Below are 26,853 nucleotides of genomic sequence, written 5' to 3' on the forward strand. Positions count from 1 at the left end.
GCATAATATCGACCATACCTTGTATATTGTATAGAAAACACTCACCATATCATTAAAAATATTAACATGATTGAATAAAAAATGTCTCATTAAATCACAAATCCTAACAAAAGTGGTAAACAACTAAAATATATTATTGAGAATATGTATATTTACTTTATATGTACCTACCTGCTGAGGTATACCTACTTAGGTATTTAGTTGATATAATAAATAAAGTTGTACAAATTTATTACAATATACCTACTTAAATAATATTTAATTATACGGATTGGTTTATAAGTTTATAACTATTTCAGTAAAATTCTAATGTACCTACATATTAATAAAATATTTTGGAGGTGAATGCATTACAATATACCTCCTAATGCATTTATAGACATAATATTATTAAGCTAACTTACAGAGATTCACGTAGATAATAATTCTAATTTTTTTTTTCTTCGTTCAATTCCATATTTTCCAATTCCATTCCATCTTTTTATAATATAATTATGTTCCTAGTGATATTTTTTACAAGAATACTTTATTTTTAAGCTATTCATCCGAATATATATTAGATACATTTTCCGGATGACATTTTGCGCTTTTCATTAGAGATTATGAATCTAGCTTGCCAAAATATTAGTTATTAAAATATTATTTTAATTCAGTTGCATAATAACCTATTAGTATTTTTCATGGGCGAAGGTTGACCTTTGGAAAGAGGTAGGGTGCGGATATTTGAGAAAAAGAGCACACTTGTCAGGTATACTTACGACAAATAAGAAAATAATAAAATATTACTGCTAATGAATACGTACAAACTAACGACAACGACACACTAATTCAGTGAAACTTCAAAAACTCACTGACGACATAAAATTGAGCAATGAATTTAAATTATGTATTTTTCATAACATTTAAACACACCAAAAATCATTAGATAAAATTTATTTTTATTGTTAAAAACAATCTATATGTACTTAATATTAATATGCGATTAAACGCCATAGAAAATATTTTTAAATTATATATCAATTAATTATTTTGGAAAATCTAAAAGTAATGACAACAATATTATGCGCGAATGTTTTAGGCTCTGCGATAGGAGCCTAACATATTTCATACAATTCGATAGACTGACTAAAGTTACGTGACGTGAAAATATCACAATTCCTTCCTCCACAAATAATCCGACATTTATTTACTTCAAGGCAGATGGCGCAATGAGGTATATTTTTTAAAAACCTTTGCAGATAGATTTTAAATAATCACCTAGTTTGAAGTCTTCGCCACTGGTATTTTTATATTGAAAACACTACGGCAGGCCACAAGGCAGAGTAATTTTATTATTACACTACGTGTAAGTATAGTGAAATAATTTAACTTTTGAACATGCGCAAAAGAATTGAAATATGCCTGTTAGTGAATAGCTTCGTCAAAAGCAAATGCTAACAACATTCGTATTGTTACGGTTACCTGATTGAGGGGAATTATCAGTGTTTTGCATATCGTGAATCGCCGGAATGGCAATCAGTAATCACGTAGGATTATGCATTTTAAAGAAACGTCGAAACAATGAATGCATTTTTTATGCGGGGTCTGCAATTGAAGCCACTAAATTGACGTATAATTATATTTTAAACATGGTTAACAAATTACAATAGCAACTTACCTACATGTGAACTTACTGAACGAATAACCAAGTGAATGACCAAATGAATGAACCTAGTCAATCAAATGACCGAAAATAATAACATATATTTACTTGGTTTGTGTTTAGAATACGTACCTAATTGAATTATAAGGTTATGTTTCTATTTCGCTGACATAAGTGTGCCACCTGTTAATCGTTTTTCTTCCAAAACTAAGCCGACAATGGGATAAGCCCACTTATTTAAATAAGTATCTACTTATTATGCATCTGGTTACGTGAGCTGCAGTCGTATCGTAAATAGATGACCATATAGCAGTTAGATAAAACAAAACACGCTTTGTTTATAGAGATTTGCAGACAGTACCTAATGTTCCAATTGTATTAGATTCAATAAGAACATTAATTTTTGTATTGATCGGTTTCAAATATCTGATATTAACGTTATTTTGATTTGATAATTGGTAGTACTTACCAGAATTTTGTATGGATGTATTTTTAATTCACTTCTTCTTTTGACCATATCCGAATAAGAGTGAAGGTTTGTAATAACAGATTTTTGTTTTTACGAGAAATGCATGTTAGCCACTTGCTCAACTCTGACACAAACACAAATTGAAAAATAATAGGTACGTGTATTTGCTAGACCCAGAATTCGAGCCTGAGACCCACTATATTAAAAGCTCACGCTTAATCAGCTCGGCCATCGTGGGCTAATTTATTTACTAACATATTATTTTCTACTGGCTTAACATAGTTTTTCAGTGATTTTTATTACTTACGTATTTTGTAAGTGTTCTATTTAGACATGAATTTTATTTCATGACTTAGCGGGCAGTGGCTAGGAAAGAGTCAGGAAAGACCTTCATCGAACAGGGAATCGATCTCAGGTGATTTTGATTATGGACAAAGATAATATTATTAATCTTCTAAGTTCGCTTCAGTACCCTAAACAAATGCAGCGATTGGATAAATCTAGAGCATTGAATTAAAACGTATAACAGCAGGAATTTGTCGAAAACTTGTTTTAATTACTCAATTTTAGCCGCATTTAACGAGAAGCTTATCTCCGAGTAGCAAAACCAGAAAAATATTCAACATTAAATGTCTAATTAAGGCAAATTTAGTGAAGAAGTTACAGAAATCACATCTAGTTTATGAGAATTTATATGTTAGTTGCAAAATAATGTTCGTAATATATGAGCTGCTTATGTATTAATCAGAACGTATGTTCAAATATACTAACCGACAACTGCTAACTTGGTATGTATCAGAATAACTATTTCATTAAACTAAGGCTAATATTAATTTGATATTATTATAATGCAGTGTTGCTCATTCGGCGGTCCGCGCTTCACAGAGAATTGAAATGTTTTTCGATCCACATATATATCATCGTTTTTCTAGTAGTAGGTATTAATCTTAAAAACTGCAGATAAAAAACACCATTAAGTTTACAACAAATTGATACAATTTTTAAAAGATTTCTCGGTCGGTATGATAAGAGTGGATTCTTTGTAAATCTACTGAGTAAAATACTGTGATGGCAGATGGGAGAGTTCAAAATTGTACATTCTTTGATGTGGCAAAATATTAGAGCTGCAACTTTATTGATGACAAAGTAATAATAAAAGTTATCTGGATCTAACCAAATATGAAATAAGTAAAATATGGCAAAAGATATATCTACTTCAAATGCAAGATAACAATAACACATAATTTTTTTAAAGAAATAATTAAAGGTCAGTGTTGGGATTCTAACTCTGCTTATATTCATATAAAATACTTTAAAATATCTTATACCTAAACTAACTTGTCAAACTGATTTCAAAATTTTGTTTTATTGCTCTCTTGTAAAATTGTGTAAACTGCAGTTTTACCTATGAACCGTTTGCCATCACAGCACCGATATATTATAATTTCATTATAAGTATAGTCAGGTACCTAGATGATAATATTATGTTATAGGTAAATTATGTACCCACCTACCTACACTACAAAATTTATCGAGATTATTGTAGGTTTTTATTAAAGTTTAATTAATGGCATAGTATAGTCAGGAACGCGTAAAGCGGCGGTGTTGGGGATGCGCATTATCCGGGTGGCACGATTCACGCTATCAACGTCAATGCCTTTACGCATATTGTGTAAATGTCAGAATTTATAGCGCAAGTTCGATTTCCTTTTAAGCATCAGCTGCTTAGTCAAAATATCTTTTATAAAAAAGTAAAATATATTGAAGACTCTTTTTGATTACCTACCACTGGCTACCTTCCTTCAATAGGCACACTTCGCCACTGTTAAGTATTCAAAATGCCATCTTCCGAGAACTGGGGCTAATAAGTAGGTGTAACTTCTATTATGACGTAACGTAACATTATTGCATTCAAAATATTTTTTTTACCTTAAACCTTAAAAATATATTTCTAATAATGACAAACGTCAAACGTTATTCAGCATGGTTAAGAGCCTAACTGGGTAGTTACTTTGGCATCGGACGCATTTATTAGTACGTACACATTTTATGTACAGAATTTTAATACAAATCCGCGTTTTTGTTTCAGTGAAAAGTAAAAAAAAACTCGGTCAACAATGACAGAAATATTTTTACAGATTAATTATATTTTAATTTGCAAAGGACGGCGTTACACGTGTAACATAACTCGTAATGGATTGTATTTTTGTACATAAACTGTCATTGATTCCCATAAAAGCATCGTCAAAGCAACTCACTTAGTGTCCAGGTGAAAATATTTAATAATTTTTTCCTGTTTCGCAGTTTAAAAACAGCAAAAAAGTATGTTACGAAAATTAACTATTTTCCGAGCATTTGAAACAAATTTATTCTCACTCCGGTAATGGACTTTTAGTGAAAAAATAATATCAATATTCCATTATACAATCAACAATGTAATGTTTTACTTTATACTGTAAATTACATCATGTTTTTCCTGAAAATAGCGTATTTGTTTTTATTTAAAGAGAAAAAAATATAATTACAGCTATTAATGTAAATACAATTATTTATTTTTGATTGAGTAGCAATTCGAATTGTTGGTATTGCTTACGTAATATTTATTTAACTCTCCGTTATGTACATAATAATTTATATAAAATTATTTATGTATATTTCCAGTAGAGATTATTATTTCATATTTTTATATACTTATTTATTTTTCATCCTATCAAATCTTCAATTAAATCAAAAGATAAACATATGTATCAAACTGAATTAATGATTAAGGCAATATACATCATATAATTAAATTATAACATTTTTATAAATTGCTACCAGAAAGAAAAAGTGAGACAAACTGAAAATAGTTTATTTTGAGAAAAGTACCTATGTCTCTACAATCTACATAATGTAATGTAATAGAATATAATAAATGTAATAGGTACATCATTTAAAAGAACAAATGCCGCGGTCGCATTTATTAAAATTATTGTCATGTAACTTCAAAGCAATAGTGGTTTAACTGAGATACCCCGTTAATAATTAATAAAAAAATCTATCATCATCTATTATAAATCGCATAAAAAACAAAATAAACATATAGTTGATTAGTCATACATTTATATGACATAAACATTAAAGTTCAATTATATCGAAACTTTTATTTGTGAGTTGTCGAAGTAGCCTTCGGGTAGCGATAAGTATGTACCTAAATTCATTTTCAAACTATTCTGTATAAAAAGTCCAAGGTACTCAGTACACGTAGCCAATACGATTAAAGTCTCGTTAGACATAGGAGTTTTAACAGTTAACGATTGATTAATACCTTCTTTGATTTAAAATACAAAAGCCGATTGCCAATAGTACCTAACTCAATTTAGAAAGCGCTTCAGTGAGTATTGTATGAGCTATTAGTTAAAATTTGTCGCAATTCGATAACATGTCTATAGCATTGTGGTCGACGTGTGTGGGCGCGAATCCCGAGAGACGTGGTGTCGTATTTTTTTTCAAAAAAAGTTTTTATTTTCTATTGGTTATATATTTTCTTAAAAGTGTTTTCAAATTATGTATGTACCCACCTAATGTGAAATATATCTATGAAATTCACTAACGTTGTTGCGTGATCTTTGTGACATGTGATGCTAATATTAAAATTTCAATTTATGATATGTGACTTTACCTACCTATTCTAATTTTTGAAAATTATTATCGTAGAAAATATATTTAGTAAAATTACTAAAAAAATACTCATTTGCAACCAAATTTCGAATTGATTTAGATATGATTCTAAAATGATTAATTAGGGCAGGGTTATAAAAATAAGGCATGTCGAAAAAAAATACTAAAAAACTAATAATGTGTTGTAAATAGCAAAAATGTTAGTTAATACTAGTATCTAATATGAATAAGCAGTTTTCATACAAAAACAAAACTTATTAGTGCGATTGTTGTGGCCGAATTGTGTTTCCCAATTCTCATTCCCAAACAAAACGTGTCAAGTCGCCCTGTATGCGTGTTTGATAGCGCGAACCTTAAATTGACCAAGCCACTATTAGAGCAGGCAGTTATTATTGTGATTTTGCTCCGAAATACCGTAAACACATGTATTTATAAGTAAAATCAAATTGTTCTGCGTTGATATTTGCCACAGAATTTGGAGAATTTTTATATTAATCAGATTATGTTATTAATATGACCGATTTTTTTTCACATTTTCACGTGTGTGCCTCGGTATTTTTGTACTGTTTATTATTTGAGAATTTATTGATATACATAAAATGCCAAGTAATATTCAGCTAGCCAGTTATTTTTCGTATTAGGTAGGTATAACATAGTTTGTTTCAGGGCCTAGGTAAGTAGATATTATTTAAAATTGTCAAACAGTTACCTAAATCATTGTAGAAGCGGTTGAAAGCGATCACTCTAATGAATAATCCTTCAAATTCAACAAGACAATAATATTGTCTTATTCAGGCATACATTATATTATATTGAAAGAATGATTCAAAATTAAGCAACGATTTAGTGATCATAAATAAAATTGGGTAGGTATTATTGAAGAAAAACTGTACATTTTAAATACTCGTACTTATTATAAAATTATCTATATATACGTATTATGTTAAAGACCTGACGTGAATTTGAAGTTAGAAATATCATTAACTACCTTGATTTAAATAGTAACAAACTTGGTAGACTTTCCTTAGTGGAATTTGGAACATCTCAAATAGCGTAGTTATTAACAATAATTCGCATGATATGTCGATAGTTTAATTTATAAGAGCAGATACTCATCCGGAGAGTGAATGACGTGTGTACAAATTCCACCACTTAAAACTTTTTTTTAAATTATATCAGTTCCGTGAAAATGTTGGTTTTTTAATTATATTAAGTAGGTACCTACATAATTTATAAATTGAGGTAAATTTGATAAAATGCATTGATGACTGTTCTCCATGTTATTATAACCGTAGCATCAACTAATTTTGTACAGCGAGAATTGCACAGTTGTAAAGGAATGACATATTCTTCTGGGCTCTGGCATTGCGTCCGCGACGAAATCACTTTGTAATGGTGTAAGTGTTATTTTAATTTAAAGTAACGATACCAACAGGAAAATGAGTTGTCTGTACTGCCAGAAGAATCTGACATCATTCACCTTATTGGTAGTACCTACTTGACAGTATTGAGAGAGTGTTTAGGTTTAGTAGATACGGTGCGTGGATATTATAAATTGACGGGTATGTATATTAAAAACAAATACCAGGTACCTATTTCAAAAATGATATATTTTAAATAATGAATAAGTACCTAAGGGTTATTTTAATTTATTATGTAGATATTATTTAACTAGAATGTTGAAATAAGTAACAATACAATTAAACCAACAGATTATTGATTGTTATTTTTTTTAATAAATAATTCAATAATCAAAATAAAATAATATACCTACCTAGTTATTATTCATTAGCTACTTATCAATTATAATTAAAAGATTTTTTATAACTATTGCAAATTATATTATTATTGTAGGTAATTAAACCTACATCTTAAAAATGAAATGACATATTTATGAAATAAACAATAAACGGTATCTCGGTATGTATTAATAACAATATAAAGGCTGTTGCAAGTGTTAAAGTGTTTTCCGAACTGTGACAAACATAAATTTGGACAATAAGACTAAAAATAATAACAGTTCCTTGTAAATAAATACAAAGTTAGTAAAGAAGCCGCCAATTAAGTATCACAGTTGTAGAAACAAACTTTGAAATTATTTAAAAACTGCATAAATTTTACCATCATCCGAGACGATCTAGTTTTTTTTTTATTTCACCCAGAAACGGAAATTATATTAAATTTTATCAGTTAATTATACCAATATATCATTACAATGCAGCAACTAACTGGTGCCACTGTTAAATGTTGTTTTGATATTAAATCCCAAATAATCTTAACTTACCTATAAGACATCTCAGTAAAGCCAAAATCGACAAATCACTAACCTCGTTAATAAAAAAATGTTTATTAATATTTAGATAGGTATATATACACATAGGTACACACTTAGTTATTACTTAAGTTATTTTAGATTAGTGATTTGATGTCTATTACCTAGATTATAGCTAGGTTAGACCTTGGTACTTAGTGACATATGTCTAATTGACAATATTGTCTAGTATGTACATTTATATTTTTCACAAATTTATCCACAAAAACGCAGATCAAACGGCATATAAGACAAATTTTAATAAGAAGGTGGTGACATATTGTCTCACTACTACGACGATTGTATCTATAGATGCCATGTATATTAAGACATATTATTAGGTACTAAAGCTAATCTGAGTTAGTAATACACGGTCACTTGTTCGAAGTCAATTATATATTTTCTTGCATTGATAAAATGTTTTCGTATTATTTCAGTTATAACTTAGACACCTATGTAAAATTGCAAAACCTTATACTTCATATTAGGTAGGTCCTACACTCATAGATAGATTACTTACATCCTAAAGCAATGACATATTTTTAATATATCTACTTACAAAATAATATGCATATACGGAGAGACATTTATTTTATTTAATGAAGTATTGTATTTTAAGACATTTATTGTAATAATTTTAGTAGATACACATCATTTTAGGCCTAAATTTATTTATCAATGATTAAAATGTTTTACGAACAAGATATTTTTGCTTGCAAAAAAATATATCGTGTACTTACAATATAATTAAATTTTAATTTACTTTAATCAATTTTTTTTCATAAATTCATAAATTTCATAAATTCATCAATTTTTTCATAAATTTTTATAAACTCGTGCATTGATTAAATATTTACCACGTGAATTAAAAAATATACGTATTTATAAGTATAGTTACTTTATGGATTATTTTCCTTAAAAGACGCCAATATTTAGAATTTTAGTGTAGGTTTAGGTACAGAATTATTTTCCATTTTCCCAGCACTATGTTTATTTACTTACAGCCATAATATTTTGATACTTGCGTAAGATTGTTTATATTTATAAGTTTCATTGGTCTAAAAACTCTAAAACAAGTAGGTATATGTATATCTAAGTGAAAACAGCAATTATTAGAACGATATTAACCTATGACAATAAGTGTGAATGTCTAACTACCTACCTTTTAGTAATAAACTAATTAAAACATTGATTAAGTATGTTGTATTTTTTCAAATGTAAAGCGTGCCTACACCAACCTATTTATTATGCCTATTCTATAATTATGTTCCTACATAATAAGAAGTATACTGAACAATTTAATATTCTATCGGAAAACGAAACAGTATGAATAATTTATCGTCAGGTCAATAAAATCGTAAGACTTCTTTAAAATTCCCGATACGTAAGTAATGTTGTTGTCTTTTCCATTTACCTAACATAAAAATTAAAATATTTAATTGAATTCGTAATAATACATACCTACCTACTTCGTATTTTAATATGAACCTACCTAATATAGTTTATTATGGTAGAATTATTGTATCATTATAAACAATGTGATATAAATAAATAAGTCCTAGAAGATCCTAGTTACAGAACATAAATAATTATATTAAACATTTCATAGGTTCCTAGGAAACTAATCAAAATAGATTTTTTCTGCAATAATCATGCCTAAACCTAGGTAATAACTTAGGTACGTACTTTTTTATTGACTTGTATTATTTATTACCTACCTACCCAAAATATACCCATTGCTGACGATAAGATTATTAGTAGGTAGTGCATATTGAAATAAAATTGAACGTCAATATACCCAATTTGATAAATTCCCATCAGTGTATAATAAATAAGATAAAAATGTGTGTGCGTTGTAACAATAATAGCAGAAAAATTCTTGCTGCTTCAGACTAATGGTTATACTACGTTATTATTAGAGGTGGATACATAACTACCCACCATCATTCCATTTTTGGCTACACATATTAGAGTAAAGTATTATTAATAGATAGGTAGTTACAGTAATTGCAGGTGTGTGTATTTAGAAGTGTATGTACCTATCTGTTAATTGGCAAATAAAAATGTGATTGATGCCTCTATAAATATACCAACTTTTGCACAATAAGTAGATAGGTATCTGTGTATCTTTCTTTGTTAATTGAAAATTAATAAGCCTTCGTTTAATAATTCTGGTTGTGAATGACATATAGATAAAAGAAATGTATATTAAAATGTTAGTACCTATTAGAGACAATAAATAATTAAGTAGGTGACCGGTTAAAAATATATTTTTGCTATGAGTTATTTTTTTACACTTATTACAAACCAAATATTTATTTTAACTCGTGGGCTTGTGCAAAATATTGGGTAAGTAAAAAATTTCATTAGACAGCTGCCCCTTATAAAAATAAGTTTAATTATAAAAATATGTTATAAGTAGGTACGTAATTATATCTATCGATCTACAAAACCTATAGACCGATTAATCAAAATTTGTATTTTATATTCCCTTCACACAATATTATACTCATCCCTAACTCAGTGAGAGCTTTCTTATAACTTTCCATTTCGTATGATTACCTATCCTACAATTTATTACTTGTATATTGTAGTGTATTATCTACTTCTACTACCTATCTTATTTGATTTGACATAAGTGAGTACCTAAACACAATCTACTTTCAATAAGTAGTACTTATTGTATGACGTATGAATACAAAAATATAAACACCTTCATTACAATAGGTACCTAATCAAATTTCCAGTTGATCACAATTCCTACCCTATTTTAAATTCACCTACTTGTAAGTAGTATGGACCGACGTAGATACAATAATAGGACTGGTACTAAAGAAGCTACATATGAATCTACCTACGTATATTACGAGTGTATGTTTGTATAAGTATAATTAAATGGGGTAGATTAGGGGAAAGTTTTAAGTTTGCTGTTGTAAACAATAAGTAGAAATAATTAAAAAAAAAAAAATTTTCATTTTTATTAACTTGCGTGTTATTTTCGCCATAAATTTCAGGATAGCTATAAAACTAATATTAATTAGGTACCAAGCAATACATAAGTATAGGTGCATATACCTAGGTACGTAGGTAACAATATCGATTCGACTAAGAAATTGGGTAGGTACTTTAGTACCTACCGAACTGTCAGTGAGATCAGATATTATTTCGTTATTGAAAAATCAACATACATAATACTTTTTATTATCACGTAAATTCGGCAAGATTAGTCATAATAATAGCAGGGTTGATCAATAAATTGCTTTGCAAAAATCAATGACAAAAAAAATATATCGCTAAAAAAGTTGCTGATAAAAATATTGCAATCAATTTGAGACATAAAAGTTTCTAATTATAATTATTGCATTGTAAGTGTTGAGCAATTAGGTAAAGTTATATTGTTATAATTCAGTGTTGGTACCTACTTCAACGACTTGTTGTCATTCGACGAAAATGCAATTAGACTAACCTGGTTCGGTGGGGATGCTCTGAAAGCAAATTGTGATGACATCTTTGCAGTGTCTTCAATCTCTTCCAGATGAACAGAATGTCACTTATTAAAATGTACAACACGTCATGTTTTATTGAACAAATTAATGTACCTAATTTTTTTTAAATTTTCGGTCAGTGTTTCACTTAGTTTTTAATTTGGTAAACAATCACAAAGATGTTGATCGGTTTCGCACAGTTCATTTGGTTTTTCAAGCACTGAAGTTTTGTTAAAACACACGTTTTGACAGGAGGATATTGTTGTCCTCGCGCGGTTGATGGATTCGATTCGTTGGAAACGTCAGCACGACGGGCGCGTCATGTAAATTGTGCACGTGAACGTCGGTTCGTAAAATAATATTCAGGGGCGTCACGTGCGGGCCGGGTCCCGCTGTGTCGATTAATTAGCGGCACGTGGTAGCGGGTAGCTCCAGTGGCTGTCGTCAGGTGATCGTAATTGGCACCTCTGAGGCGACGCGACCGTTCCTTCACAACGATGACCCTGTGGATTTTTGCGATCGGGCGCGCGACTTCGGGTGGGGGTCGGAGCCACCGTGGTGGGGGGTGCGCGAACGAAAAAATGGTGGGGGGACAAATGTGCTCGACCGCGCTCGTCGCCGCCCGGACAAACATATACCCACACTCTTCCCGCGGCCTCCTTTAACCACCTTTGCAATTTTCTCGGGAAAACTTGCAACAAAAAAAAAACAATTTTCCCCCCTTAATTATGAAGAAATGAAAAACGACAAAAAATATAATTTCTTCAAAACTTTCAAAAGTGTTAACGTTGTACTTAATTATTTTTTAAAACTTGTAGTTTGAAGTTTTTGAATTGGTAAGGGTAGTCGAAATATGTCGTAAATATCGCGGGAGAAGTCGAAGCGGATAGTGATTGAAGTTCGACCGGCGAGTAACGCGGTGACAAATTGAATAGTAGCCAACCTATCGGCGGCGTTGTCGGAACGCGTTTGTAAAACAGAGGAAGAAACAGAAAAAAGTGGCGGCCGTGGCGTGCGCGGGGGGGGGGAGATCGCACGCCTCTCCCCGCCGCCCGAGGGGGAGCGCGGTAACCCCCGATTGATCTCAGTCTTTCCACAGTGCATATAAAAATGTTGATTGTTTTTTGTTTTTCTGTCCCCACCGCGGGGTGATTTTTCCCTACCTCCGGGGCGGGCTGGCCACGCCTTTTTGCGATTCGCGCCAATCGGCGAGCGGAGACCGCCTTCGTACCGCGCGTCCCTCGATTAGGCGCTCATTCGGGTTGCGGCCGCGGAGTTGTGCGCACGTGCATCACGGGAGATGCGACGCCCGTCGGTGCACGCCACAAGTCGCACGCTAAACACAGACGTTGCTTTCTCATGAATACGAAGCAATGTTAGAGTAACAATGTCCGATTAATTTATACATCTGCTCTTGACAAGACGGAGCACAGCATTTTCATTTAAATTAACATTAAATGAAAACAAATTTGGTACCTAGTCAAGTGTATAAATAAATACGTTTTTTAGAAAATAAAATAAATATGAACAAGCCAAATAGTCTCGTAAAATATTTACCAACATAATACCTACATACATTACATTAAACCCCACATCTAATTAGGTAATAAGGTGGATCATTTGAAATTTAATTCTCTGTAGATAGGGACTTCTATATATTTATTTTTACATTACCTATATTAAGTAAGTATAAGTAGGTACCTATAAAACGAATTAATTAATTAAATAAAGATATTTTTTCTATAAACCTATATACATGCCTACCATGCGTCTAAATCTAAACCTATTACAAACAAACTACCAATGGATTTAAAATGACACTTAACTACTTATTTGAAAATATTATGTACGTAGGTACGTACCTACTAGGATAGTTGTAGGTCGTAAACCGGTAGGGAATAGCAGTCGAGTAACATCTAGAGTAGGTACCTACACATAGGCACGTTCATACTGATGTAGATGTTGGTAGGTATGTAGGTATACCAACATTATTATATTATCAATAGGTACCTACCTAGGTAAATTCTAACACCCACGATGGCCGGGTGGCTTAAACGCCGGCCTATTGAGTCGAGGGTCACAGGTTCGAATCCTGGGTCTGCAAATAGGTACACATATTGTTTTTCAATTTGTGTATGACCTAATAGGCTCAGAGTGGCTGACATCCGTTTCTCGTAAAAATAAAATTTGTTAATACAAACCTCCACTCTGTGGAGGCCCATAATATGATCCTATTAGGATCGGACATGGTCGAAGAAGGTAAGTATTTACTATCATTATTATTATGGTAAATATAAAAGCGTATTACCTGCCTTAGGTAGCTTATTTACCTAGCTTTAACCTATGTAGGTAGGTATGTAGGTCTTACCTACTTACTTAGGTAGCTATATCAAATATGAATAATCCATAATTATTACCTAAGTAGGAAGTAGGTAGGTACTTATCTACACGAGTAGGTACCTATTGCATTTTGTTTCCAAAGTTATAGGGAATAAATCACCTCAGATGATATGATTTAAAATTAGGTGTACCTACTCGTAATAGGTACCTATGTTCAATATAAATAATGTAACATTATCAAATATTGTGAAATATTCAATGATTAGAAGATATTTAATATTTTATTACGTAGGTACTTACCTATATGAGAGTAAGTATACGTACTTAATATTGCCAATGAAAACTGTGCAGATTGGTAAGTATCTACTTACTTTCTTAATTAAGCATAGATCCTACTTTGGTAGGGTACCTATATAAAAAAAGTTTTAGTTATAATTATATAGGTCCTAAGTAACCAAATAAAGTACCAACCTAAGTATGTATAAAAAAATAGAAATAGATAGGATTTAGGTAGGTATACCTACTTAGGTGCATGTACATGGATATTTAGATACGTAGATATAAGTACAAATCGAAAGCTAAAACTGTTGGTAAATATAAAAGCTGGTGAAGGATTAGTGAACAATAATTATATGAACACATCAACATATAACACATCAGGATTTAGGTATATGGGTAGATTCATCCTTTAATTGAATTGAGATATACCTACAGGTAGGTACCTACCTAGATTACATTAATAGCTACATATACCTATACAATACTACATTAATAGGTACCTATAGGTACGTTTAATAATTAAGATTGGTTAATAATTATAAATACTGGTAGATAGGTAGGTATTTGCCTAGGCACCTATCGACATTTCAATAGTAGGTAGGTAGGTACATTGAATTATTAGTTGGTATCTACCTATAAGATTATTTAAATAGTCTGCCAATTAAATGCATACTTATCTGTTAGGTTGAATTTGTTATGACGCACAGCATCCGACGGGAAATTACTCGGAAGTTAGAGATGTGTGTACAGTTTCACTGAAGGATTCATTTGATTAACTAATTTACTAGCATTTGTACTACGTAAGATCCGTGTATGAGTTATATAAAATAAATTATTTATATTTATTATAATAAGTTATTATTTAGTTTGACCTTAAACAAGTTAATAATATTTAAATAAACAACTTTTTGTACATCTTTGCAAAATCTGTAGTGGATTTACTTTAAGAAATTGAACAAGAATACGCGACGCTATCAGACTTTCCCGCGAGGAAAATTAATCAAATTACCTATTTATTTACAAACTATCTAGGAACTTATAGTTTGGACACCATCATTGGAACACATACGTATCTACATACTTACCTACGTTTTGATAATCACTTTAATATTTACGTAAGCTACGTAGTCTATCTATTATTATCGAACATATAAAAAATAACATTTGACTTTTAAGTTTAAAACTTCAATGAATACCGTTAGGTACGTATATAGGTAGTACCCACCTACAGGGCAGGGCATAGATAAATAAATAATTATTTATGTAGGTAGGTTATTGATGTGTATTTAGGTTGGTAACTATATTTTATATAATTTTATAGGATAGTTATGTAGTTACCTATATAAATATGTATAATAAAATATTAAAAAAAGAAATAGGGTCGGTACCGGCAGCTAACTGCATCTCATTAGATACGCAATGACAGCATAGATAGGTATGCCTACCTACCTACTGATAACTGCTCCTGCATGAAGTTTGAAATATCAGTAAGTACCTACCTATAATTACATAATATAACAAAACACCAATAAACCAAAAACATCAATTAAGCTAGTAGGTAGGTACCTACTTAGCTTTATATAATTGTTTCCTCTGTCTACGGTTAGGTAAGTAGGATGTACCTAAGCAGAATGAAATTATTGTAACCCACCTTGTCCGATAAAAATTGACAAAATGAATTTATCTAATTATACCTACATATAAGTGCCTACCAACCAATGACAACATACTTAGATTAATGGGTAGGTATACACATTCCATTATACTTATTCATTATAACAAACATAAAAATGAAATTGGCATGTAGGCAGGTAAGTAGTTAACCTACCTGCGGATAGACGGATTTTTGTTTGCAGAGGCCCTAGAGTAGACCGATTAATTTCCAAAAAAATTTACATATTCGAATCCTATTTTCCCATTCTACATAAACACTTACACGGTCTTCTTACATTGATTTACAATTATGATACCTAGATAATGTAGGTACGTAGTAGGTACCTACCTACGCTAATGCACATTTTGATTTTTGATTCAAAACGTGGAAAATAGATGATTTTACTTTTTACCTATCCTCACGCGAAATAATGCGCAAAATGCTAATAAACTTTCCCTGATAAATAGATAGGTACGAATATGTAGGTATGTGCCCCATAATTAATAATTTTAACCAATCTACTACTTACCTACATCGCGGGCGTTCAGTTTAGAATCCTGGGTCTATCAAATACACATTAGTATTTACATAACACACATTAGTAAGTAGGTACATAACATAAATACTGTAAAAAAGGGTCTATCAAATACACATTAGTATTTATATAAATACACATTAGTAGGTACATAACATTATAAATTTCAAGTAGGTAGTAGGTATTTATAAAAATAAATTATTTTTGTTTTGATAGCCATTTTGGTTTATAATATTACATTATTCCATCATCGGGTCAATAAAATGATAATTGGCAAGTACCTACATACCTACCTAGAAATCTTTATCTAATTTCAATGGTAGGTAGGTAGTGAATTTATCTATCGTTACCTACCTAGGTTCCTAGGTAGGTACCTTTTATAAATTAAGACAAGAACAATTAGATATAAGTACCTAATTATATCGGTAGGTAAATAGGTAGGCACCTAACTACTTACATTTTACCTATGAACTTGTGTAATTAAGTAGTTACTTAAACGATAGGCACTAGGTATCTATATATTTATATTATCAATACTATCGCACTGAAATATTTCAATACTTACGTAAAAAAAAACAGCCTAGGTTTCACATATGTAGGTACATGGGTAAGTTGGTTCGTTAGATAAGTAGGTATCTAGGTTCATACCTACCCACCTGCAATAAATAGACTGATTAGATATTTAACTAGGTACATACCTAGATACTTATAAATAATTAGATAATAAGAAGATAGGTAGGTACGTACCTACCTACATACTACATTATTTAGATACTATCTAATAATTATTAACCTATGGCTCTTTGGAAATGTCTACACTCTTAAGTCCAGTGGCGGGAGGCTGTAAAAATTAAACATAAAAAGTGCACACTAAACTTTGTCACTCAAACGTTTTTGTTTACATCGATCTAAGACTACAATGTTTAGATAGTGTTTGTTAGTTTTTAAAATTCAATCAAGCCCTGCCTTATCCAAGCCATAGTAGATAATAGACAAAAATGTTCGTTTAGGCATCTAAAAAATATCTATGTCATTCCTTCGCCACTGCTACAGTCCAATTATACAGTTCACGAAAAAAATTTCACTGAGGATTATCGTAAAGCCTTAAACGAAATACTAACTTAAATAGGTAAGTATTATTATATCGATACTTAATTCAGTATTTTTTGTTTACTTTATGGTTACATATTTAGACTATAGATACATCGTTACATATCACTGTATTAGGTATCTAGCTAGTTCCATTCCAATTAGTTGAAATCTAGAATTAGGTAACTACCTACCTATCTAAGTAGGTACTTATTGAAAATTCGAAGGGATACTCACGACCGTACCCGAAGTAGGTAGGTAGGTAGGTAGGTAGATATTGTTCATGGTAAAATACATTGTGGTAAAATAGTCAATACACAATTATTATTGTGTAGTGTTATGTGTATGTACCCACCTACCTGAATTACGTAGGTAATCTGTGATTATTATTTTTTTTAATATCCAGTAATCAGCTAGGTAGTTTTTTCGGTACTAGTCGGTTATCCTGGATACAGCGGCAAACACGTTTTGAAAATAGCCGATATACTGGATTATTTGTTAGGATAACCTAACCCAACTTAACATAACCTAACCTAACCTAACCTAACCTAACCTAAGTTAACCTAACCTAAACTAACCCAAACTAACAAATAATCCAGTACCTATATCGGTTATTTTCAGAATGTGTTTGCCGCTGTATCCAGGATAAACGTATAGAAAAGTTTTTTTAATAAGTTGTAGATAGAATTCACGTGTTTAATTTTGGTGTTCAGTTTATTTAGAAATAGCTATGTACCTACCTACCTACAGTACCTACATATCTATAGGTACTTAGATATGCTTTGCCAATTTTACTTAGTAGGAAAGTACCTACTTACCTATTATCTAGGCAAGTTAAGTAGGCACCTAGGTATAGTACCTACCAATATATTTAACATTTCGGCAGGTAGGTACCGTATGTAAGTAGGTACCTATATGACTAGTAGGAATTCAAATGAATGTGCTTTAACTACATTCGAATGTCTGGTGGTAACTTAATATAAAATAACCCAATATGTATTTAAGTAGATATTTAGACTTTTTACTAGGGTTGGCTGGTAGCCTTCCGTAGTAAATTGTTTAGGTAGATGCGTTGTATTCAAATAAACGTCCCACGTAAGATACGAGGTAGGTAGAATGTAGATAGTTAGATATTTATATCATCTAATATATAGGTCGATTATTGTAAATGTAAACAAACACCACGAAGGCACCAATTTCTATCACTGTAAACTTTAAAAAATCACACTGGCTTGAGAATTTTGCACAAATACCTACATAATTATTAATTATAATATTATTGTGACATCACTGATAACCCAACCCGGAACCTCCGGTATAATACGCGCGAGGCCTGCTCTGCTTGCAGAGATCGCTGTCAATGACCAAATGAATGGAAAACGACTGAAAAAAGAATACCAATGTATCCTTTAAGCCGGATATTGCAGTCAATAGATTTATTTATCTACCTATCCTAAGTATTGGCAAAATGATTGCACGGATGTATTGTTATACCTATGTCCTATCCAAAAGGACCGTGTTTCACCCAAAGACACAAACCTTTAACACAATTATTAGGTTAATAATATATAATATATGAAAATCAACTAAAGCTTCATGGAGTATTAGAAAATCAACGGAAATCATTACAGTTTTGTGTAATATTTTCATAGTAATTTAATGTCATTTTAATATAAGTAATTGTGTGAAATCTTAGTGTCTCTATCGGAATTATTGCGTGAATCTGAGTCTACCTAATAAAAGAGATAGTGCTTACCGATAAACGCACCCTTAAATTACGATAGACAGAAACAAAAAACTCCTCCCCGCACTCTCTCGCACCAGAGAGAGACGGCGATAATTATTCTCGTAGTCTTTTATAAAGCGATTTATAAACGTTGAAAAGAGAGAGACGGAGCGAGATAGATGACGTTATTTTCACGGTGCGTTTGTGGCAGATGTGGCTCATGCCTGCGCATTAATTCGTAAACTACACTTCACATGGGAGCTTTAAACGCACACGTGACATCGCCCCCTTGCAATGGAAACAGGAATCGATATCAGTTGATTGGATTCAATAATGTGTTTTGCAAAGAAAATATTATAGGTATACGAAATAAGAATAGGTATTAATTGCCCACTTTTTAGTCTGAAGAATTATTTGTAAGATAACCATGGTCAATGAGTGAATTTTTTTAATCGGAATCAAAATGACTAAGGTCACAGGCATACGATAACAACCTATGTAGGTAAGTGAAAACACCACAAGTATGTATTGTTTGTATCAGTGGCGAAGGGTGACTTTTGGAAAGAGGTAGGCTGTGGAGATCTAATAAAAAGAGCACACTTGTCAGGTATTATTACGAGAATAGTACGATATTTACTACTAATGAATAGGTCACACTTGTAAATGACAACGACACACTAATTCAATGAAACTTCAAAAACTAATTGACGACATAAAAATGAGCGATGTGTTTAAATTACGTATTTTTCAAAATATGTATACCCATTGGCGGCTCCTCTCTTAGGTCAATTGGTCAATGACCCTCCAAAAATAAATATCTTACAATCTATGTAGGTTATAATCTAAGATGTAGGTACAATGTCTTATAATTATCGGCTAACGCGTCAACTCGCGACGCACGCTAACCGTGTGTATAAAATTTAAACAGAAGGAATCACGATCGGTCGCTGTATAGTCGGGCTCGGGCATTTCAGAATCTGCCGGGATAAAATATTTATAAATATTTCTCTTTATCTCTCATTTCTCATATGTCAGACGAAGATAAGCACAAAGTCTTTTTCTTTTTCTTCATATTATTTTGTCGCCGTATTAGGCGTCATTTAGGTCATTGCCAGAAATGAAAAAGATGTAAATTTTCAATGTGTTAAAATGAAACAGGTATAAAATGGGCGAGCGTGTTTTGTTTTGGTAAACCTTTTTATACTTATTTGTTATCGCTTCCTATTGTTGTCTGAAATTTTTATATGCAATTTCAATGTTTGTATGCAGTTTAGTTTAAATCCAACCTTAGAGTAATACGCATCGACTGCATTCATTATGTTAAACCATTGTATACAAGTTATCGATTAAAATGTCATCTGCTATATTAATCATAAAATTTACCTTCTAATAAAATCAGTGGAAATATAAAAAGTGTTTTATATATATAAATGATCCCGCCGTTCCATATCAGTACACAACACTTTTTCTGACAGTGACAGTTAAATGAAAAATGAAGCTAAAAAGCTACGGTATTTTACTAAATGTGTTTGATTGTTTGATGTGAAATGGACATTTTTTTGAAGAGTAAGTAGGCACCTATCTATAACAATTTCTAGCACTTCTTTTATAATGTATAAAAACCTAATTTGCAATACGTTTTTTTAAGTATACAACGAAAAGCCAAGTTCAAATAATATAATTACTTATTTAAAAATGACCCGCCAAATGGTCAAACAAAGGGCCGCCAATGTGTATACCCATCAAAAATCATTAGATAAAATTTATTTTTATTTATAAAAACAATCTATACTTACTCATTTATTAATATTCGATTAAACGCCGTTGAAATTATTTTTTTAATTATCTAATTTTGGACAAAATGCGCAGTCGTGACAACGTTATTATGCGCGAATGTTTTAGGCTATGCGATAGGAGCTTACCTTATTTCGTACAAATCAGCAGACTTGCTGAGGTTACGAGACGTAAAGTCCATACGAAAAAAATTCAGAATTATTTCACACATAATCGGAGATTTATTAACGTCGAGACGTCGCGGCGTTTATTATTTATTTACGGCGCGCTGTGGTATATTTTTTTAATACCTTTGCAGTTGTTTTGTAAACTGTGTAATACTGTAATACATTCCTACATATACGACATCTCTCGTTGGCAAAATAAATTATTTTTATATAACATAAAATAATGAAGTGATTAACTATATAAATATGTCAATATGCAATTAAAAAATATTTTTCTTAAGAAGGTAGGCTTTAAATAATCGCCTAGTATGGAGTCTTCGCCACTGGTTTGTATTGTACGACAACATCTTCTTGGCTACGTGAAGCAAGGCGCTGTTGTCGACTAAATGGAAGGAGCTTGTTAGTTTATAATGGAAGTGCGGTTAAAAATGGGAGGAGCAAGTTAGTTCACAGTTTTAACACGTGGCCAAGAACATGTTGTCATAGCGTAGGTACTTGAATCTCATGTTAATCGCAAGTGTCTGGACATAGGAAATGTACGCTGAAAAATGCAGTGGTCAGTGGTGGAAACGACGAGGCGTGGTAAGCTAGCTTTGAATTTTGTGAACTCCGTAGCAAGTCGTATCCGTTCGTAGCATTATGTAGATACCACATAGGTACAAATAGTGCGGTTATCTAAGTCTCAAACGTAAATTGATTAAAAATACAGTAACATTTACCATGTTACTGTCACAGTAACATTATGTACCTATTCAGTAGGTATTGTCGATTCTAAAGTTGATTTTAATATTCTGACTTAGTAGTACCTTTTCCTGCATACTTATATGCGATCCATCTGATTATTTAAGTTGATCTAAAACCATGCAAAGTACAGTTTACAGCGTGTGGTTATTGGTTATGTCTGGTCGCTCCGTAAAGATTGTGACTTATGATTTTTGGACCTGTAACCTGCAAGTCTTGTCTACAGCCGGAAGTACCACGTAACTTAATTAAATTGCTTCATCTGATGGAAACTTTTCTACGTTCTCTCTAACAATCAATCATATCAGATACCTACCATGAGCTTCTTCAAGTTACAGTCGTCTTTGCAAGCGAGGTGTAGGTATCTAAATGTAAATTTTAAAAATAAGTAAGTAGATACCTATGTTCCTACGTTATTTAGTATTTACAAGTAAAAGGTGCAGAAGGCTATTTTATAATCATATAGTGATGCATTGACATATAATTAAGTAGGTACCTATCTACGTATCTAATCTCAACCAGGGTCGGATTCACTCTCAAAGAGGCCCTGTTCTAATACTTACATTTCGGGAACCCAAAAAAGTAATTAAAAAATACATAAGTCCAGCTTTTTTTTAAAAAAAATCACAAATAAGTAGGTACATAATCAAAATGTAATAAATTTAACATTTCATAATATATTAATGACATGAGATAGAGTAAAGTTCTTGCTGTTTTTTTTTCGTGATAAACTGGAAAAAAAATCTGAAATATGTTTAAGAAACTCTTCTTTTTCCAGATAACTGAGAAGTTTCCTGTCGTTTCCCTATCAAAATAACTGAAACTAGTTCCAGTTTGATGTTAGTGAGATTTTCGATGTAACATCAACCACAAATTCATATAATTCTTTACTGTTTGTATGAAAATTAAAAGGCAACGACTCCATAGTTTTGCTTCACTTTCATAGTATTATTTTGAACTTCTTCTCTATAAAAGTTTATTTAAACATTTAGTGTTAGATTAGAAAATGCTGGCTTGATCAAATAATCATAGCAGACATCGTAAAAAATAAGGACTTTATTCGTTGTACAAAAACAAAGAAATATTTTCGTAGGTACATTATGACCATACTAATTATGGTAGGTACGTGAGTAGGAACCTACTAATACAATAACATAAGCGAATATTATAATATTAGGTAGATACACCACAATAACGCTATCAATCATGTAAATATTTATAAGTTGGAAATAAAAGAATGACATAATTTCACATTATGTTGGTTATTAAATCAACAATAGGTATGCAATAATTAATTTCATATAAAAATTTCAATAGTTAATCACAATCACATATAATGTAGTTATTATTAATTTTAATATTGAAAGGAATCTTCGCTTGATATTTGAAAGTTTTAAAGGATTTATCGACTTGAAACGTAAACAGATGCATAAGATATAAAAAATATATAAGTAATAGGTATATTCGAATGAAATATCGGCTGCTAAAATAAAATCAAAGTATTTTTCACTAATTTCATAAGAAATATTAGATGTTTAGTAAGTAACTAAGTAAAGTAAGTTTAGTAACTTAATATTTCTGAATTTTAATATTCCACATTATCAATAAGTATGTATTTTTATTATTTAGGTAGGTACTTTGTCGATTTATAAACATAAAGTACCTACAAAGTAGGTACAATATGTATGAAAAAGTGCATGCTTGATATAAAGATTAAAAAAAACAAATCATTGGATAAGATAACATGTAAGGGTAGTTACGTAGTTTAGTAGAGTTCATTAAAACCTTTATAAGGAAACACGTAGGTCGAAGAACAGACAAATCTAGTCATCCAGTGTTACTCAATAGGTAGAACACGAGAAAGATAGATTTAGAGACTGCTGAATCGTCGAGGTAGATAATTTTTGCGGAAGATCGTGGCATTTTCACAGAACTTCATATTAATCGGCACTTTTATGTTTCAAGCATGAACAGTTGGTTGCAGTATTAGTTTCTTTTTTTCCATTGTATTATAGGTAGGTACTTTATTAATTAGTAATTAGTTTAATTATTTTAAAATAAAATAATTCAACAAATCTTACAACAATTACCTAGGTACCTAAAATCGGGTTATGGAAGTCAAAAATCATTTCATATTAGGTACCTACGTGAAAATAAACAAAACCTTATTATATAATATATCACACAAACTATAAAATGAGAAGAAGAAACTCATTAGGTATATTCGTTGCACAGAAAAATGTCAGTTATCACAAACTGCAACTTACTTCAGCAATTTTAATAGGGAAACTAATGGTGGATTTAGGGACTTAAGGACCTGGGGAACTGACCAATTGAATATTGAGGACACCACAATAAAAAAATAAAAAAAACCTAATACTGTCCATCTACCAACGTAGGTAGGTACCTACCTATCTACCTAGAAATATAAATATATCTCTTTTATGGAATCACGTCATGTAACTGTAATTATTATAGATTACAATGATGACTAGGACCGTCATATTGAAAAAAAATCGATACCTGGTATCGGTATCGGATCGGAAGAAAGTACCTATCGATTTATGAGTCCAAAAGTATTGATACTTGCATGTATCGGTAGCTATTACATAAATGGTGATTTCCCGCAAGAAATTTATTGAAAAACAACGTAATAAGGGAAATTACGTCAATAATTGGGTATAGCAACACGTATTTTTTGTTTGATTTTGACCATAATATGTGGATTTACTGATTTTTAATATACCTACGATTCAATTCAAAAATGATACCTACAGACATTATAATATGTGCCTCAGTAAAAAAATAATTGAAATGGTTTTTTTTTTTTGATAAATAGGAAGGTGTTGCGACTGAATCGCGTGTGGTTTACGAGGTAACCGTAGCACCGCACCTCAAAAACCGCTCGGTCTGTTTTCGCAGTGAAAATTTTTATTCACGGGCCGTGGTGAGGTATGAGGCAGGCATCTCACCGAGAGGGAGCGAGACAACGACACCGTTAAGAGGATCATATTAAGAGGTAGTTAAACACTACGTCACTGTGTAGCGTTTAGTTTTAGTTCAACGAGATTTTGACAGAGTGCGCCAGCGGTCGGAAAATTTAACTCAAACGAAGGTGAACTTTTTCAGACTGCTCTCGCAGTGGCCAGAACTTTGTTCGCGGAAATGAAAGATTATCCACTCGTAAATTTTACAATGTAAAACATGATTCTTAAAAATACTAGATAACTACTACTTATACTTAATATTATTTTAGTGTTTCTACTTTCAAACAAAATTCTTGTCGATGTGCTCAATAATATCTACTATTTTTTACCACGCTTTTCTTAGCTCGTATTCTTGTTTGTCCGGTGGTTGTTTATCCAGTACAAATCTTGCAATTGATTTTTAACTAACTTTCCGACTAGCTATACATTTGAAACTTTTAGAATATATCAGAACACGATGCCAATGTATTCTTTTAATACTTTTAGCCATCTTTAACTAGAATTGAATTCATTTTCAGTTAATTCTGTTTGTATGAAAAGTTATTTTGGAAGAAATCCGTAATCCAATCCACTATTATTGGTTGCTATGGGGATGGTCCTAGCAACTAAATTATTAATATTTACGTGCGTTACTATGGAAAACAAAATGACATTTCAGTATTCTATATTTGTTTGTTTGTTGCAAAATAGCAAAAAAATGATTTGTTGACAATTGCCTTATTTGTCCTAAATTATTAATACATAGAATTGTCAAGTTTATACGATTCAACAGAAATTTTTTTTTTGAAATCATTTCCGATCCTAAGAAAATTAAATGGGCCTCCACAGAGTGGAGATTGTGTTAACAGATTTCTGTTTTACGATAAGAAATACCGTTGAAAAACAGCATGTGAATTTTCCGAACCAGGGATTCGAAAACCCACGACTTTATAACAATATAAAATAAATATTTAAAATAACAATAAAAAAACATATAAGTATAAAACGCGGGACCTCCTTGGCGATCGTGGGATTCAAATACTATTTAACTATCATTAATAGGTAGGTACTTAGATATATTTTTTTATATAAGTAGATACCTATCACAGGCAATATAGAGTAGGTAACAATAATCATAAAGAACGCGTCGATTTGAACACCAATATAGATTAGTGGGTAGGTATATGTTTTGATTAAGCCGGTGTATTTTTATGAGTTCCATTAGTACTACCTATTGTCTAAAAATATTTTCATTTTCATTTATAAAAATAACAAAACTGTAATACAATAGGTACATTATACAGTGAATGCATATAGGTATGTGACTAAAGGATTAATTGCAGCATGCATGAGAGCATGCACACAGCGTGGGTAATCTATTTATGCGACCGTGCAACAAAGACGCAAACTCTTTCGCATGCAATTTTATGTGCGTTGGGGAGACACAGACAGGCAGTCAGATAAATCAAGACAAATATGTACATAATGGAATAGGTACTAGTTTACAATTGAATTCAAGCAGATTCCGAAAAACATGGTGCTACTATTTTATTTTTTTATAACGGACAATTATTATTATTCTTACAAATGTGCCAGTCCTCTATATTCAAAATTACATCTTTTTAATCGATCTACGCTCTTGAATTGCTTATACCTAAGTAGTTAAATAGTATTACACCATACCCTGGTGCGTTTGTGGTTTGATGATAGATGATCGCAGGTTTAGAAGCACCTTGCAAATTTATTTATTTTATAATTAGGTATAATCAAAATGAACTATTGAGTGTTCCAAATACAGATATAATTATGTCGAACACATACTTTCATTGATTCATTTTATCATCATCATCAGCTGGAGTCGATCCACTACCGGATGTAGGCCTACCCTAGCTCCCTCGACTCTTCTCGTTCCCTAATTATTTACTTCTTATCTTTTCTTTACATTCATCGAACTTTATGAGTTCATCTACCTAAACGCGCATCCTTTGGATAGCT

At 31.4% G+C, this 26,853-nt stretch overlaps 1 protein-coding gene across 1 annotated transcript in view; it reads right to left on the bottom strand.

The window, feature by feature from the left end:
* Positions 1–12,036, bottom strand: part of mirr (iroquois-class homeodomain protein mirror) — a 148,407-nt gene extending 136,371 nt beyond the window's left edge. Inside the window, exon 1 of the mRNA XM_085946311.1 lies at positions 11,549–12,036. Coding sequence (XP_085802437.1) covers positions 11,549–11,590 — 42 coding nt within the window. The 5' untranslated portion in view covers positions 11,591–12,036. The remainder of the gene's footprint in view (positions 1–11,548) is intronic.
* Between the last annotated feature and the right edge of the window lie 14,817 nt (positions 12,037–26,853).

This window comes from Rhyacophila brunnea, unplaced genomic scaffold (assembly GCF_057557595.1).
Source record: "Rhyacophila brunnea isolate RB1 unplaced genomic scaffold, BYU_Rbru_1.0 scaffold_1, whole genome shotgun sequence".
NCBI lineage: Eukaryota > Metazoa > Arthropoda > Insecta > Trichoptera > Rhyacophilidae > Rhyacophila > Rhyacophila brunnea.